The sequence below is a fragment of the Antennarius striatus genome, chromosome 20, assembly GCF_040054535.1.
Source record: "Antennarius striatus isolate MH-2024 chromosome 20, ASM4005453v1, whole genome shotgun sequence".
NCBI classification, from domain to species: domain Eukaryota; kingdom Metazoa; phylum Chordata; class Actinopteri; order Lophiiformes; family Antennariidae; genus Antennarius; species Antennarius striatus.
This window is the reverse complement of record NC_090795.1, coordinates 803734-821612: the sequence shown is the minus strand read 5'-3', so window position 1 is coordinate 821612 and position 17879 is coordinate 803734. Positions and strand designations below refer to the sequence as shown.

At 49.5% G+C, this 17879-nt stretch overlaps 4 protein-coding genes across 5 annotated transcripts; all 4 read left to right on the top strand.

Moving 5' to 3' along the window:
• Positions 1-182: 182 nt before the first annotated feature.
• On the top strand, positions 183-1957 carry LOC137587786 (synaptonemal complex protein 2-like). Its single transcript, XM_068304409.1, has 7 exons — positions 183-264; positions 879-967; positions 1088-1122; positions 1215-1357; positions 1576-1628; positions 1704-1749; positions 1823-1957. Exons 3-7 carry the CDS (start codon positions 1095-1097, stop codon positions 1931-1933), a joined length of 381 nt encoding a protein of 126 aa, XP_068160510.1. The 5' UTR covers positions 183-264; positions 879-967; positions 1088-1094; the 3' UTR covers positions 1934-1957.
• An 8-nt stretch (positions 1958-1965) lies between these two features.
• LOC137587785 (synaptonemal complex protein 2-like) lies at positions 1966-4931 on the top strand. Of its 2 annotated transcripts, XM_068304408.1 has the most exons (13): positions 1966-2115; positions 2211-2353; positions 2445-2562; positions 2754-2800; positions 2878-2947; positions 3027-3103; positions 3179-3221; positions 3362-3454; positions 3528-3697; positions 3784-3878; positions 4410-4509; positions 4608-4666; positions 4803-4931. In XM_068304408.1, exons 2-13 carry the CDS (start codon positions 2261-2263, stop codon positions 4855-4857), a joined length of 1020 nt encoding a protein of 339 aa, XP_068160509.1. In that variant the 5' UTR covers positions 1966-2115; positions 2211-2260; the 3' UTR covers positions 4858-4931. The 2 variants fall into 2 exon arrangements, with proteins under 2 accessions (XP_068160509.1, XP_068160508.1); XM_068304407.1 differs by having other exon boundaries at positions 2108-2353.
• A 522-nt stretch (positions 4932-5453) lies between these two features.
• On the top strand, positions 5454-10261 carry LOC137587496 (guanine nucleotide-binding protein G(olf) subunit alpha-like). Its single transcript, XM_068303931.1, has 13 exons — positions 5454-5590; positions 5744-5947; positions 6058-6130; positions 6227-6281; positions 6365-6484; positions 8247-8344; positions 8522-8576; positions 8657-8730; positions 8860-8918; positions 8996-9116; positions 9204-9334; positions 9419-9486; positions 9609-10261. Exons 2-13 carry the CDS (start codon positions 5812-5814, stop codon positions 9753-9755), a joined length of 1137 nt encoding a protein of 378 aa, XP_068160032.1. The 5' UTR covers positions 5454-5590; positions 5744-5811; the 3' UTR covers positions 9756-10261.
• An 877-nt stretch (positions 10262-11138) lies between these two features.
• On the top strand, positions 11139-17840 carry zbtb14 (zinc finger and BTB domain containing 14). The gene is made up of 10 exons (XM_068304471.1): positions 11139-11360; positions 14265-14453; positions 14542-14712; positions 15400-15495; positions 15595-15738; positions 15813-16051; positions 16212-16297; positions 16509-16648; positions 16755-16850; positions 17100-17840. Exons 2-10 carry the CDS (start codon positions 14265-14267, stop codon positions 17238-17240), a joined length of 1302 nt encoding a protein of 433 aa, XP_068160572.1. The 5' UTR covers positions 11139-11360; the 3' UTR covers positions 17241-17840.
• The last annotated feature ends 39 nt before the right edge of the window (positions 17841-17879 follow it).

Genomic DNA, 17879 nt, shown 5'->3' with positions numbered 1-17879 from the left:
TGATGAACTCACCTGTCTGTCTGCCTGTCTGTCTGTCTGCCTGTCTGTCTGTCTGTCTGTCTGCCTGTCTACCAGCTGCTGGGTCGAGCTTCTCTTCCAGGTCGGTTTCAGGCCATCTGATTGGTTCTCTTGGGGTCACATGACCCTCCAGTCTCACCTGTCTGTCTTCCTGTCTGTCTCTCAGCGGGTCAGCTGTCTGTGGTTCTGCTTCAGTTGGTCCGCTTCACACTGGAACCAGAAATCCACTTCCCACTGAGGCTGGAGGTAACCATGGCAACGCATCTGAGCTCATTACCTCCTGCCGTGTCTCTACTGGTCTCTACTGGTCTCTACTGGTCTCTACTGGTCTCTACTGGTCTCTACTGGTCTCTACTGGTTCCTACTAGTCTCTACTGGTCTCTACTGGTCTCTATTGGTCTCTACTGGTTCTTACTGGTCTCTACCGGTCTCTACTGGTCTCTACTGGTCTCTATTGGTCTCTATTGGTTCCTACTGGTTCTTACTGGTCTCTACTGGTCTCTACTGGTCTCTACTGGTCTCTACTGGTTCCTACTAGTCTCTACTGGTCTCTACTGGTTCCTACTGGTCTCTGCTGGTTCCTACTAGTCTCTACTGGTCTCTACTGGTTCCTACTGGTCTCTACTGGTTCGTACTGGTCTCTACTGGTCTCTACTGGTCTCTACTGGTCTCTACTGGTTTCAACTGGTTTCAAATGGTCTCTGTACTGGTCTGTGATATGTTCTACTTTTCTCTACTGTTCTGTACTGGTCTCCATTGGTCTTTACTGGTCTCTACTGGTCTCTACTGGTCTGTGATGTGTTCTACTGGTTTTTACTGGTCTGTGATGTGTTCTACTGGTCTCTACTGGTCTGTTTCAGGCCATCAGAACCTTTAACAGCGTCCTGGAGTCTCAGGGCAGAGACCAGAGGAGGTTGATCCAGAACCACCAGAACCTGATCCTGATCCAGTGAGAACCCCTGAGGGGGGGTCAGCACCTCTATATGTGACCCCACAGACTGTCTACCTGTCTGCCTGATCACCTGTCTGTCTGTCTGATCACCTGTCTGTCTCTCCACCTGTCTGTCAGACCCCAGATGGCAGCAGCTCTCCTGGGGGGTGGAGGTGAGTGTTTTTTACTTTTTACCTGAACATCTCGCCGCACCTGAAGGTGTGTCTGCTGAATATTCAATGAGGGGGCGTCGCCGCTGCTTCAGACTACGAGCTGCAGGTCAGCCTATCAGAGGCGCTGTGTCGTCTGACGCCCAGGAAGGACCGAGAGCAGAGAACCAATCAGTGGTTCTCCAGCCGGGACGTCAGCCGCGCCTTCTGTGACATCCAGGACCGAGACTTTGAGGTGGTGGGTGTCTACCTGTCTGTCTACCTGTCTGTCTACCTGTCTGTCTACCTGTCTGTCTACCTGTCTGTCTGCCTGTCTGTCTGACTGTCTGTCTGCCTGTCTCCACCTGTCTGTCTGCCTGTCTCCACCTGTCTGTCTACCTGTCTGTCTACCTGTCTGTCTGCCTGTCTGTCTACCTGTCTGTCTGCCTGTCTCTACCTGTCTGCCTCTCTCCCCAGGACTGCCGTCATTTCCTGAACTATGTCAACCGTTGCCATGGCGACCAGAGGAGGTGACTGCCCTCTCATCAGGACCGGTCTGTAAACGCCTCACACTGACCTTTTGCGCCCTGCGTTCTGCCTGTCAGGGTTCACACCTTCCCCTGCCTGCGAGCCTTTCTGGACTCCACCGAGGTAAAGCGTTCAAACCGGACTCTGATTGGTCCTGACCGCCTCCCGCTGACTCCTCCTCCTCCTCTTCCTCCAGCTGTTTCCTCCTAAAGACGAGAAGCTGGAGAAGTTCTGGGTGGACTTCAACCAGACCTCCGAATGCCTGAGCTTCTTCACCGACGACCCACAGGTTCCATCGCTAACTTAGCATTAGCATCCTGCTGCTTTTGTTAGCACGGCTGCCGTTAGCGCGTTAGCCTACAAACAGACACAGTTCCTGTGACGTCCACCAGGTGTCGCCAGCTGACTTTGTGTTCCAGGGCTTCCTGTGGGGCTCCGTCCACCTGCTGAGGGAGGAGGTGGATCGCTTCAGCGTCCAGGTCAAACCAGGTGGGCGGGACCTCGTCAAGGCAAAGAGGAAGTGACATCACACCAGGGATTCGCTGTCATCGCAACTTTCTTTTGCATGACACCTGTTTTCCCAGGATGCACTGGGGCGGAGACGGTCCTCAGTGTCCGACTGAACACTCCCATCATGCACAGCAACAGCAGAGGTCGGACCGTGGAGCTGACCTTTGACCCCGAGTACCACCAGGAGCTGGAGGAGGCGGCGACGAGAGTCTTTAAGGTATTTTATGTCTGACTGGTTTCCAGTAAGACCAGTTATGCTTCAATAATCGATCAATAATCGATCCGTCGATCCTCTGGTGGGTTGCTAGAGAGAAAGGAGCTCCGCCCGGCTTCAGGACTCCGATGGTATGGTCCAAACGTCCCCCGCCTCCAAACGCAATAGGAGATCCTACGGCAGGAAGAAGCAGAGCAAGAGTCAGCTGAAGAGTGAGTTATTGATCATCAGGTGTATTATTGATCATTTGCTCATTTCATCCTCAAAATGGCAAGAAATTGAAAGCAGATTTATTTTATTATTGTTCCACAATCAATCAAAACTAAATCAAAGATTCTAAACCAATCGAGATGCGTCGGTCGTTTCTATGACAACGGTCGGTTTCTATGTTTTTTTTCCCCAGTTCTGCCGCTGTCGTCGCCCAGCAGCGAGGAAGACTCCGTGATGAAGGTACTAAATGCCTCTCAACATGAACTGATGGAGAAAAACCAGCCGCTGACATCTGATTGGTCCTCATCTGATTCCAGACTCCGGGTCGGGACGCGGCCGAGTGTCTGTTCGATGACGTTGTGCATTCCACACCGGTTTACAGCTCAGGTGGGACAGGAAATGACATCACACAGGAATCTCTGATGAGATGAGAATTAGAACTCACGATCCGAATTGGACCGGTCAGGTGTTCCTGTGGGGGCGGAGCTACACGTCTCTCAGGAACAGACGGAGGCGATTGGAGGAGACGGTTCGTTGAGAAAGGTGTGTTTCTGTTATTCATCAGTTTTTAAAAGTTTAAACTGCTTTTTTTTCACCTGTTTTTGCTTATTTTTCCAGAAACTCTTCAGTTCTGACAGGAAGCGCTCGGTTCCAGACTCGGGTCAGTTTATTCATCTTCACTTTTTTCTTTCCTCCGTCAGTGAAAGTGTTTCGTCTGATTAAATCTGATTTCTGCTCCAAAACAAGTTCGACTCAAATAAACTGTCAAGATGTCAAGATTTGTCCCAATTCTTCCTGAAGGCTACCTGTCAGACCAAACTGAGGGCTCCTTGATCTCCAAGAGGAGGGTGGAGCCTCAGCCAGAGGAGGTGGAGTCTAATTCGCCATTGGCAGGTGGTTTGATAAACTTTGTCCAGGTTGGTTTCATCAAATCGGTGTCACAGCTTTCATTTTTTTGGCCAATCAGCTGCCATCTTGGTGTCGGACGGGTCATCTGACGGGGCGGAGCCAAGAGAAGTAGAGGAGGGGCCAATTGGTGAAGTTGAGGAGGCGGAGCTGAAGCCAAAGTCGGACCCGATGTCGGGCATCCTGGCTGTTTTTGACACCTTCAGAACTCAACTCCAACAACACATGACAGTAAACGTTATTGATCGTTATGATTATTGGTGATATTTACCTCATCAATAATCAAACTAAACGTTTATCAACTAAATTGTCTTCAGAGCTGCTGGCAGAACACAGAAGCTGAAGTTGTTCAGTCTCTAAACCAGTGTCAACAACACCTGACCGCCCTGCTGACAGCCGTCCATCAACAGAGGTACCGCCCACTAACACCTGTCTACAGGTACCGCCCACTAACGCCTGTCTAGAGGTACCGCCCACTAACACCTGTCTAGAGGTACCGCCCACTAACACCTGTCCAACACTGGTACCGCCCACTAACACCTGTCTAGAGGTACCGCCCACTAACACCTGTCCAACACTGGTACCGCCCACTAACACCTGTCCAACACTGGTACCGCCCACATTTACCTGTCCAACACTGGTACCGCCCACTAACACCTGTTTAGTCTAGATTTATATTGTTACATATTTTGTTTGTTTGTGCCCTCTTAAATCAGCGTTGCTTATTTGTTTACATTAGCGCAGCCGTGTTTCCGTGTTGTTTGTTTGTTTACATTAGCACAGCCGTGTTTCCGTGTTGTTTGTTTGTTTACATTAGCACAGCCGTGTTTCCGTGTTGTTTGTTTGTTTACATTAGCACAGCCGTGTTTCCGTGTTGTTTGTTTGTTTACATTAGCACAGCCGTGTTTCCGTGTTGTTTGTTTGTTTACTCGTGTGTTTACAGGATGGCGATGTTGCAGCGCTTTGAGAGCAGCGTCACCGACCACCTGAACCAGTTACAGGCGCGCTCCACCTGCCTGAACGCCGTCAACACACAGATCCTGGTGCGACACGCGTTCACACCGCTCTAGACCTGGGTCAGGACCAGAGACCAGAACCAGAGACCTGGTCCTGGTCTGACTCCGTCCTCCTTGTGTTTCAGAGCTTTTTCCAGGCTGAGATGCAGCGCCTGGACTCCTTCTGTGAAGAAAACCTGCAGAGGTTGGTCCAATCAGGTGTGGATGTGGTTTCAAAGCGGTTTAAAGCCTCCAGATCCAGTTCACACCTGTTCACACCATCTGTCCGGACAGAATCTGGTTTGAATCAAACCCTTTTGGCTCTGTTTTTGTCCCTCCAGATTGAATTCTCTACAAAGTGAGGGGGCGGGGACAGAGAGGGCATCCAGCCAATGAGGGACGAGAAGAGAAAAGCTCATCCAATCAGGAAGAAGCACATTTGTTAAAAATTCAGTATAATATGAAAATCATTTGGAAAAACAAAGGAAATAAATTCTTTCTTCACTTCTGAAGTCCAGCAATTAATTTAATTTGAGTTGATTTTATTTCTATTTATAGGTCAGGTGACCTGGAGGGCGGGGCTATGACATCACGGCGCTCTCGTGGGTTATTTTATTTAAACTAAACTGATTATTCCTCTTCAGATTCTCGCGATCGTCTCCACGTTGATCCCTTTGTCTGGCTGTGACCTCTGACCTCCCCGTCTGACGCCTCCGGGGGTGGGGCCGGTTCCGGCCCGGTGGGCCGGTCTGAAACCAGCAGAGCAGCGTGTGTTTACGAATCCGCCGCCGGTTGTCAGGCAGCAAAGTGACGGGAGGAAAAACAGAGGGATCCCCCCGAGGAGACGGATGGAGACGACTAATGAGACGCTATTAGAGACGGGAGGAGAGAGAGACAGAGGGGAGGGAGACAGACAGGAGGGAGACAGACAGGAGGGAGACAGACAGGAGGGAAGGTGTTTCTCTTCTCGCCGCCGAACAAAGGAGACGTCCGGACGCCGTCAGGAGGACCGGCTGGAGGACGGATGGAGCTGCTCGTCCAATGAGGAGCTGCTGATCCCTCGTTTGCTTTTTTTTGGGGGGGACTTTAATGGACGGAGAGCGAGACGCCTCAACCCGGTGATCCACAGGTCGGTAAGACCCGGACCGGGACCGGATGGACTGGAACCAGCCGGGTCCCCCTTGATATTAACAGGAAGTTTATTTCCAAATAGGAAAAGTGAATTTGAAGATGGTTTTTTAACCGTCCTGGTCGGCGTTTCTCTCCCTTTTCCTGTCCGTAGTTTGATTCCTTAACTGGTCCCAGTCGGGTCTGGACTGGTTCCGCTCGGGTTCTGTGCTTCCAGGTGAGATGGGCTGTCTGGGAGGAAAGACAGAAGAAGAACGACTGGATGAAAAAGCCAAGAGGGAAGCCAACAAGAAGATAGAGAGACAGCTGCAGAAGGAGAGGGAGGCCTACAAAGCCACGCACAGGCTGCTGCTGCTGGGTGAGACGCCCGTCTGTCTACCTGTCTGCCTGTCTACCTGTCTGCCTGTCTACCTGTCTACCTGTCTACCTGTCTGCCTGACTGACCGTCTCCCTCTCACCTGTCTGCAGGCGCTGGGGAATCGGGTAAAAGCACCATCGTGAAACAAATGAGGATTCTTCACGTCGACGGTTTCAACGCCGAGTGAGTCGACTTTTATTTTGAAAAGTCGCCGCGTCTTCCTGCCGTTTTTTTAAAATCGCCGTTCTCGAGTCGACTTTGACGCCGTTTGTGTTCCAGAGAGAAACAGCAGAAGATTCAGGACATCAGGAAGAACGTGAAGGACGCCATCGTGGTAGGGTCACCTTGACCCGTCCGTCACGCCGTCCCAGCATGCACTGGGGGGGGGGAGCGTTCATGCGTGTTTTTATTTTCCAGACCATTGTGTCGGCCATGAGTATGCTGACTCCGCCCATGTCTCTGGGTAACCCCGCCAACCAGTTCAGACTGGACTACATCAAGAGCATCGCGCCGCTGTCCGACTTCGAATACACTGAGGTAACGCCCACACAGCTTCACCGGCCAATCAGACGCACCGACGGATTTGAGTCGAGCTAACGTCATTAATACTTTATATATCGGTTTTAATGTCGTAAAACGCGATAAAGAGTATCAGCGTCAACGATAAAACGAGACGTCCAGGTAGAACTTCAGGTGTCCCACAGGGTCATGTGCTCGGACCCCTCCACCAGTAAAAGTGGTTCAATCCGGGGCGGGTCCAAACGTCTGCTGGACCCACCTGGACCTCCAGGGAGGATCAGGAATCCTAGAGGAAGACATCTCCATCTGTGAGGAAGAAGAAGATCCCAGTCCACCAAGATCTGGGTCCAGAAGAAGTCCTGGATCCAGAAGAAGTCCTGGGTCCAGAAGAAGTCCTGGGTCCAGAAGAAGTCCTGGGTCCAGAAGAAGTCCTGGATTCTTCTCGATTCATCACCATCATCTGACAGGAACCAGAGGAACCCTCTGGTGGACCTGAAGGAGGAAAACCAGGAAGATTCCAGACCTGGGATCAGAACTGGATCAGATTCCTCAGGAACCTGGATCTGGATCTGGTTCAAGGTTTCTCCAGAAGAACCAGAGACCATCAGAGACTGCTCTATTGATCCATGTGATTGGTTGTCACCAATCAGCTGATTGATGATAAGTTGACCAATCACTGAACGGGACCGCAGCCCAGAGGAAGGTCGACGGCGCCTCTTCTGGGATGTTCCCTGAAGGCGGCGCCGTGAGGCTCGTTTAGGAGCTTGTTTGTTTTAATGATGTTAATGAGATGATGTAACGCGTCGCCGTGGGACCGGAGCCACACAGGAACACACACACACGTGTGTGTGTGTTCCTGTGTGTGTGTGTGTGTGTGTGTGTGTGTGTCACCTGAGGCCTCATTACCAGAACGCTTCTGAAAACACGGGGAAAACAAGCTACTTCCTGCGGCGTCGCCCGTCTCCTGCTTTTAGCTCGCCACTCCCGATTGGTCGACGGGCCACAGACACGCCTCACAGCCACTGCTGTCCAATCAGACGGCGGCACGCTGAACTCAGACGCGCTGGCTTTAAGAAATCAGAATATTTTTAGTTTGTTTTCATCAATGAACACAAGTTAACAAGTTTAGTGAAAATATTAACAATATCCTGTAAAATCAATACTTTGCAGAATTTTGTGATATAAATTTAAAAATATGTATATACAGTATAGTGTATACTGTATATGTACTATATGTGTGTGCATGTGTACTATACATATATGTATAGCTCTACTGATGGGCTATATTACACATATGCATGTTTTATATACTGTATATGTATAAAATATGCATATATAAAATATGCATGTAGGTGTAATATATTTTTATATATAGCACACAGTGTGTATAGCATTTATTCACACATATAGATAAACTGTATATACAGATAGATTTACTGTGTGTGTGTATATGAGTATATATGATAGATATAGTACAAAAATACAAGAGTACTGCAGTCTTTCATATATATATATATAAATGATTACACATACAGTATACATAATGACACATATACACAGTAGCTAAGTTCCCAGGAACTGCAGAAGTTACCCCACAGAAACTGCCCTCAGAGATGCCCCACCAACTGCCCCGGATGTTAGTCAGTTAATAGCCCCCAATGTACTTTATTATGTTTTGTACACAACATCCAAACTTTATCGAACACGGTCCTATAGAATCGCTGTGTTGTGCGTTGTGGTTGTGACATCATGAGCTTGATGGGCGTGTCCTGTCCCTCAGGAGTTCTTTGAACACACCCAGAAGCTGTGGGAGGACGACGGCATCAAGGCGTGTTTCGAACGCTCCAACGAGTATCAGCTGATCGACTGCGCCAAGTAGTAAGACCGCCTCGCTCACACCCCAGCAACCAATCAGGGCTCTCCACTAATCCTGGTCAACCTATCACAAGTCATTATAAGGGAGGGGGAGCCTGATTGTGTGTGTGTGTGTGTGTGTGTGTGTGTGTGTGTGTGTGTGTGTGTGTGTGTGTGTGTGTGTGTGTGTGTGTGTGTCAGCTTCCTGGACAGGTTGGATTCAGTCAGGAAGACGGACTACTCTCCTACCGACCAGGTAACGCTCTGACCAATCAGCTTGCAGTCTCCAGGACGACTCGTTAGTTGCCGGGCGGGTTAACGGGTTCTTCTTTGCAGGACTTGTTGCGCTGCAGAGTTTTGACTTCAGGGATTTTTGAAACCAGATTCCAGGTCGACAAGGTCAACTTCCAGTGAGTGTTTGGCCCCGCCTCCTCCTTACACCTGCACCAATCACGTAGCTCCTCTCAGCATGACTCATTTTTGGCTGTGGCGGTCCAGAGTATTGATCCAATAACTGATCGATCACTTCCTCCTATCAGCATGTTTGATGTTGGAGGACAGAGAGATGAACGCAGGAAGTGGATCCAGTGCTTCAACGGTGAGAAGACACAGATTTATGGAGCTGTTATTGATTATTGATCAGGTTGTGATCGGTTTTGTTCTGTTTATTGATAGACGTGACGGCCATCATCTTTGTGGCGGCGAGCAGCAGCTACAACATGGTGATCAGAGAAGACAACTCCACCAATCGGCTGCGAGAGTCTCTGGACCTCTTCAGATCCATCTGGACCAACAGGTTCAGCACCTCTGATTGGCTGCTGTTAACCCTTGTTTCTCTCTGATTGGCTGTCGTTGACCCTTGCTGCTCTCTGATTGGCTGCAGGTTTCTGAAGACCATCTCGGTCATCCTGTTCCTGAACAAACAGGACGTCCTCGCAGACAAGATTCTGGCCGGAAAATCCAAGTTAGAGGATTATTTCCCAGAATACAGCAATTACCAAGTACCTGAGGAAGGTAAGAGTACACACACGGGTACAAGTATACACACAAGTACACGTACACGTTATTAAACACACGTGTGTGTGTGTGTGTCTCCAGCCACTCCAGAAACTGAGGAAGACCCCCGAGTGACCCGAGCCAAGTTCTTCATCAGAGACGAGTTCCTGGTATGAAGTTCTGACCCGTCTCTCTCTAACATGTCTCTCCCTCTCACCCGTCTCCCTCTCACCCGTCTCCCTCTCACCCGTCTCCCTCTCACCCGTCTCCCTCTCACCCGTCTCCCCCTCAGAGGATCAGCACGGCGAGCGGCGACGGGAAGCATCACTGCTATCCTCACTTCACCTGCGCCGTCGACACTGAAAACATCCGGCGTGTCTTCAACGACTGTCGTGACATCATCCAGCGGATGCACCTGCGGCAGTACGAGCTGCTCTGATTGGCTGTTGGCAGTCACCTGACCCCGCACCCACGAACTGAACTAGAATCTTATTTTGATATCTAATCAATACTGTTGTTATTTAATAACCTATGACCAACATTTATCCCTCCTGTTATTTTCTGATGTTCTGATCGATTATTGATATTGATTATTCGGTGATCGACTTGTTGACATGAGATCAAACTAGAAATTAAGTAAATTACACAACCAAGCGTGATTGGCATTAAATGTATTGATAATGAGCAACAGATTGATAGAAATAAAACGCGTCCTTCCGTGTCGCTTTGATTTGCTGACATCAAAGCCGTGTGTTTAGATTCCCTCAGATTGTCAAACAGATTTCCGTGGATCTTTCATGTGTTTATTCAAATTTAAAGAAATAGTTTTTAAAAGAAGCTTCAGCTTATATAAAGTCAATAAAAGTAGATCTGATCTTCACTTCCAGTATTTGTGTTTTTACGTCTTCATGTGTGAACTAATGAAGACTGAACTGTGTTCCAGTGCGGGCTGTGAACTCTTCCTCCTTCAGCTGGGGCAGTGTGACCGTCGCCTTCAACCACAGAACACTGCAGATTTTATATAGAATATATATGGCGAGGGTTATAAATGTGTGTGTATATATACAGTATATATGTATTTATGGCTCTGGTAGAACGGGTCGTCCAATGTTCCAAGATCCACAGTTAGATTCCCACTCCTCCCAGACAAAACCCACCCTCAGTGTGAGCTGACAGTGGGAGGAGTCAGACAGTGGGAGGAGTCAGCTCACCTCCAGAGGACTGCCAAGGTGCCCTTGAGCAAGGCGCCATCCCCCTTACAAGTTGCTCATTTGGGCGCACCACTCGTCCTCCCATTTCATGCTTACAGACCCCCCTAGTGTGTGGTTGTGTGTATTACAGGGGTCTGTACACACTAGCATACATGATTGTGATTGACTAACATACTAGCGAGCATTCTAAATGTCCCTTTGGGGATTATAACAGTATATACAATTAAATGTCTTATTTGAGGACAGACTTTGAGGACACGAACATATACGTCATTAAATCATACATGTCACATGAACATATACGTCATTAAATCATACATGTCACATGAACATATACGTCATTAAATCATACATATGTCACATGAACATATACATGATTAAATCATACATATGAAGTCTAACGTGGGCACCAGGTTTGAGGACGTGAACTGGACTGAAACCAGATCAAAATGACGTCACAGGTTGATCCGGTTTGGGTCCAGAAACTCATCAGAAGTTGTTTGTTTGTGTGAACTGATGACGTCAGAAAACAAACTTTACTCATAAATAAAACTTCTGAACGTGCGGGGGGGCGGGGGTGCACCATCCCGTCCTCGTGCACTCTCTTCCTGGCATCTCCTGACGGCCCAGCGCGCATGCGCGGGAGGGAGCGCTCGTCTCGGCTCCTGGCCCGCTGCCGACGTGCCCCTGCATTGTGTGCGTGCTGACGCAACGCGCGGCCTTCCGCCCTGTGCTCGTCCTCATCAACAACAACAACAACCGGACAAAGTGACTCCCGGCTCCCGGTGCGCTGACACCCAGAGGAACGCGCTCACACCGGGGCCGCTGTGACGGTAAGCCGCCGCTCCCGCGGCCCGGCGGTCTCCTCCCGCCGCCGCCGCCGCCTCCGCGGGGATGGCTGCGCGCTCTCGCGGCGCTCATGGCCGCTCGAGCCCCGTCTCGTCCGTGTAACCGAGGCCGCGGCGCCGCCGCCGCTGCCCGCGCGCCTGAGCGCCGGTCCCGGGGACGGCGGAGCGGAGGGTCCGCGGAAGGCACGCGGGCCCGCTCCCCGGCCAGCCCGCGTGCCTCCGCGGAGGGGCTCGCGACGTCAACGGAGGAGCGTTAACGTTCACGAAGCGCCATTTTGGGCTCGAGCTGGAGGCCAGGTTCTCCGCCATTAACCCGGAAAAACACACCGGAAACGTTAACGAGCCTCATTCCGGACGTGTGTGAACACACCACCGGGACCCGGGAGCTTTCCCCCCGGTGACACCGGTGTTGTTCCCGGTTAGCGGCAATTAGCATGTTAGCCCCCAGCCGTCCCAAAGCTACCGTTAGCCGGAGGGGACAGTCCCGACACCGTCACCAGGTCACCGGGTTAAAACACAGCTCGGTCCGGTGTCACCGGCAGCTAACAGGTTAGCATCTAGCCGCTAGCCGCGCTCCGTCCCCGGGTACCGTCCCGGTAAACGGTCTGACGGGAGAGTCCTGCCCGGTGAGCCCTCCCGGGAACCGGTTCGTGAGTGTTTACCGGTGTGTACAGGTAAACAACAACAACCCGCCGCTGCTAACAGCTAGCCCTCCCGCCGGTCTCCGCGGCTGTTCCGACAGCGACACGGGGCGTGCACGCGCCGGTGTGCGCGTGTCCGCGGCGGTAGGGTACATGAACTGTTGGATCCGACTGGGCACGGATGGATGGGGAGGGGAGGGGCAGGAGCAGGGGTGTAAACAAACAGGAGGGCGCGAGACCCGATCTGTCACGTGATCAGCCCCCAGTTTGACCAGTTAACTGCAGGTCACGTGTTCCGTACAGGTTTATTCCCCCAGGTACTACACTGAGAGCTTCACTAACATTAACTAGTAGTTTCACTGATCTTAATTGTAGTTTGACTAATATTAACTAGACCAGCAGGTGTAGTTAAGATTAGTAGTAGTAATACTACTAATAACACTACTACTAATCTAACTAGTAATACTACTAAAATTAGTAGATTAGTAGTAGTGATACTACTAATCTTGGTAGTAACACTACTAAGATTATTAGTTTTACTAATCTTTGATAGTTGTTTTACTAATCTGAACCTGTAGTTTTACTAATCTGAACCTGTAGTTTTACTAATCTGAACCTGTAGTTTTACTAATCTGAACCTGTAGTTTTACTAATCTGAACCTGTAGTTTTACTAATCTGAACCTGTAGTTTTACTAATCTGAACCTGTAGTTTTACTAATCTGAACCTGTAGTTTTACTAATCTCAAAGGGACAGTGAAGTCAAAATGGACCAGGTGTGTATTTGAAGTACATCATTAAACAAAGTTTTGGTGGCGTTATTACTTCTTATAAACAGTGTGGACTTTGTACAAACAAAATACCGTATATCATAGTCGTATACATCAGGGTGAGTCCATGTTAGCGCTGTTATATAAATATACAGCTAGCGACAACATAACAACCAATATTATCACACTTATTGATCACGAAATCATCTGAAGTCATGTCATCATCATCCGGTACGGAAGAGCAGTTTCCCGTTGAATCCATCTGTGGGGTAATTATCCCCCATAATCACCACCCGATGTTATAACTGCATAATAACTGCAAACTATACAAGCCCCTGTATGGTACCAATCAAGGAGATAACCCCCCAAAGTCTGAGGTAATTGGGGTAAATTGGTTACAAGCCCCGGGGTAAACGAACCCAATCAATCGACCCGTCTGTCACTTTTGATATTGTTTACTTTCACGATAATCACATGATAACGTGGTCATAAAAACATTTACTAAACACCTCCAGTAACACAGACATGAATTAATCATCCACTACACCTTGGGAATTCAGAATAAATACTATGGGCTGTCTGGAAATGATCTCACCTTTAAATCTCTGGAAATCCTCCGGGGTGAGGTGTCATGACAGGTCATGGGTCATGGGTCATGCTGACCCTGTTTGTCATTGCTCTCCAGTCTCCCCAGAAGGTTTAGTGAAGGATAGGTCCGCTGTGTCTACCTCCACCTCACAGGTAACCAGGATTATATCACATGTATCGCTTCATTGATCGTATTGTGTTCTAATGGCGGCCCTGACTGATGAAGGGACGGGTGTCACTGATGACCTATGACCCCACGTAACCCCTGGATATGGAAGCTGCTGCAGCGCATGTTTTTAAGGTGTCCTGACCACAGGGATGGTGCCAGATATCAGGAAAATTTCAAAAAAATTTCATAATGAGAAGACAAAATATATACCACTTTAAAATGAGTTTCTTATACCTCCAACTTGTAGTTTTACTCATATTAACTAGTATTTTGACTGATCCTAATGAGGAGTTTGACTAATCTTAAATAGTAATTTTACAAATTTTGTAGTTAGACTAATCTTAACTAGTGTTTTGACTAATCTTAACTTTTAGATTTACTAATCTTAACTAGTAGTTGTGGAGCCTCTAACGATTCGTGATGGTGTCTTCACTGGTTGCTCACGTGGTTTCCAGAGACCTGGTTGCGTGTTCCTCTCGTTGACATGGTAACCCGTAACCTGTCTGAGGAGCGCAGCGACCCGCGTCGGGTCGGTTCAGCTCACGTCACTCAGACGCACGTTTTCTTCCTGACAGCGTGACCTTTTTGATGTTTGTTTTTTTTCGCTGATTCGTCCGTTTTTGCTCACATTCCACAAATTCCTCCTGAACACGCGGACAATAATCGGACAATAATCGGACGATAACCGGCGCCGTTGCTGACCTGAGGCCGGCTGTTTTCCAGATGGCGGAGACGGTGAAGTACGTGGACGACGAGCACAAGAGCATCTTCCTGAAGCTGCTGAACGAGCAGCGTCTGGAGGGCGAACACTGCGACATCGCCGTGGTGGTGGAGGACGTCAAGTTCCGCGCCCACCGCTGCGTCCTCGCCGCCTGCTCCAACTACTTCAAGAAGCTGTTTAAGAAGCACGAGGTACGACCCCACAGACACTCCACACGCCGCCGCCGGCCGGACGCGACCCCGCCCCTCTGAACGCCTGTCGTGACCCCTCACCTGCCAGGTGGACAACTCGTCGGTGATCGAGATCGACTTCATCCGATCGGACATCTTCGAGGAGGTGCTGAACTACATGTACACGGCCAAGATCTCCGTCAAGAAGAGAGACGTCAACCTCATGATGTCATCGGGGCAGATCCTGGGCATCCGCTTCCTGGACAAGCTCTGCTCCCAGGTGAGTCGCTGAACAGGAAAATAAAACACTCGGTGAGTAGTTATCCAAGGCTACGTGAAATTTAGGTGTTTAACTTATGTAATTTGTGACTTGCCTCACGTGGGCCAGACTGTGACATGAAAAGGGCCGGATGTGGCCCCCGGGCCACAGTTGGCCCAGATCTGCTTTAAGGTATCCCTGATCCAAGTAACCCAGTGGAGTAGAGAGTAGAGTAGAACTTTATTGATCCCTGAAGGAAGTTCCATCAGGGAAATTATTAAAATATTAAATAATTTATTATAATATTACATAACTTAATATTGAATGAAATATTAAAGTATAATGTACCTTGACTCAGAAATATGATATAATAATAACAATAATAATAATCATAATTAATCTCTTAATTTCCCTTCGGGGATTACTAAAGTATATTAAATAAAAATAAAAATAATCATAATATGAAAGAAACATTGCTGAAATTTAAATTGTGCAACAACTTTTGTATTTTATAATAACAATGATTCTATTATAATAAAAATAATATACAGAAATATTACAAAAATTTAAATTGGGCAATAAATTTAGTATTTTATTTTGAAAATCGTCTAATCGACATGTGGCTCCTCCCTTTTGGTTGTTCACCTGTTGGGCTGGACCGCCAGGTGAAGCCCCGCCCCCTGTTCTTACGTCTCCATGTGTCCTCAGAAACGAGACGTGTCGTCGGAGGACAAAGAGAAGTTTCCGTACGACATCGTCAAGATGGCGCTGCCGCCGGAGGCTCAGCTCGCTGCTGACGCCGAGGTGCGATCGCCGATCGATAGGGATCAGTGATCAATGAGCTGCCACTGCGGCGTTAAACAGTGTGTGTGTGTGTGTGTGTGTGTGTATGTGTGTGTGCAGGTGCTTGGGGAGCATGATGTCCCACCCACTGCAGACGATCTCGTTGATGCGACAGCCAATCAGGAGCTGGATAAGTCTCCCAGTGCGGCGCTACGAGTCCAGGAAGCTATCCTGAAAGAACTGACCAATGAGGACGTACACAAGGTACACACACACACACACAGGTGTGACCTCACCTGTGTGACCTCACCTGTATGACCCCGCCCCTGTGACCTCAGGTGACCTGCTACGACCAGGACGTGGTGACGGAGATGGAGCCGAAGGAGCTCGGGGCGGAGCATCACGCCACCCAGACGCTGGCGTTCGCCGACAGCATGGGGGAGGTGAAGGACGAGCAGCCGCCTGGTTGGTCGACGGCCACGACCGACATGAAGTTTGAGTACCTGCTGTACGGACACCGGGACACGCTAGCGTGTCACGTGTGTGGGAAGAGCTTCCTGGACGAGTGCCGGCTCAGGTAGAACACACACACCTGAGTCCACACACACCTGAGTCCACACACACCTGAGTCCACACACACCTGAGTCCACACACACCTGAGTCCACACACACCTGAGTCCACACACACCTGAGTCCACACACACCTGAGTCCACACACACCTGCTCTCTTTCCTCAGGAAGCATGAGAAGCTCCACTCAGCAGAGCGTCCGTTCGCCTGTGAGGTCTGCACCAAAGCCTTCACCACCCACGCTCACCTGAAAGGTATGACCACACCCCCTCACACCTGAGTGGTGTGACCACACCCCCTCACACCTGAGTGGTGTGACCACACCCCCTCACACCTGAGTGGTGTGACCACACCCCCTCACACCTGAGAGGTGTGACCACACACCCCCACCTGACCGATAGACATCATATGGGAGCTCTTCATTGTGGTAACACTACTGGCTCCGCCCCCACCTGTGTCCTCCAGAACACCTGAAGATCCACACGGGCTACAAACCCTACAGGTGTGACGTTTGTGGGAAATCGTTCATTCGAGCTCCAGACCTGAAAAAACACGAACGAGTTCACAGCAACGAGAGACCGTTCGCCTGCCAGATGTGTGACAAGGTGGGTTCACCTGTCTGCCTCACCTGTCTGTCTGCCTCACCTGTCTGCCTCACCTGTCTGCCTCACCTGTCTGTCTGCCTCACCTGTCTGTCTGCCTCACCTGTAGGCCTTTAAACACAAGTCTCACCTGAAGGATCATGAGAGGAGACACAGAGGAGAGAAACCGTTTGTCTGTCCGTCCTGCACCAAAGCCTTCGCCAAGGTACTGACGGTAGTACTAGTGATACTAGTACTAGTATTACTACTACTACTACTAATAAAACTGCTGCTAGCACTAGTAATACTTCTACTTGTACTACTAGTAGTCCTAATACTAGTACTAGGACTACTAGTACTACTAGTAATAGTACTAGTACCAGTAGTACTAGTACTACTGGTGCTAGTACTCCTCCTCCTCTACTGTATAGAACCAGTGTGTCTGTGGTGAGTTCAGGGTCGTCTGTTCTTTCAGGCGTCGGACCTGAAGCGTCATGAGAACAACATGCACAGTGAGAGGAAGCAGCTGAACCCCCTGCAGAGCGACACCGAGACGCTGCAGGCTGCTGCCATGGCAGCAGAGGAGCAACACCTGGACTCCATGACCTGCTCCTAACACCTGGGTCACATGACCTGCTCCTAACACCTGGGTCACATGACCTCCTCCCCACACCTGGACCAGATCAGCTGATGTATTTTTTTATAACTTTATTATTTTTTATTTCTGTGTTTGTTGAACTTCTTCCTGGACGTGAAGCGATGACCTCACGTGATGATGATGATGTCAGACACGGGGACCCGCCTCCTCCGTGTGAGCCAATCCCAGCTCTGTGGGCGGGGCCAACATCCAATCTCACACATTCGTTCCAACGGTTCCTGCCTTTGGCGCATGTTTTCGGGGGGTCCCCAGGGGGGGTCTGGACCCACGACCCCCCCTGGGGACCCCTTGATGTGTTTTTAACAATAGAACCAGAACCGTGTCGGTTCTGAACGCTGTAAATGAAACGGGTTCTGTTCAGTTTAATGAGCAGAACCGTCCAATCAGAGCTCGAGGCATCATCGGCTGGTCGATGGGACTGGAACCAACGACCTCCGATGACCCCAAAGCGACGCTTTCAAAACAAAACGTTTCTACTTGTTTGTTGTTTATTGTTTATTGTTGACATGAATTCATGTAAAGAACAGACAGGTTTAATAAATTCTACGTGAATACTGATGCGTGGCGTCGGATCCATGGCTCCGTGTAAACGTGGCG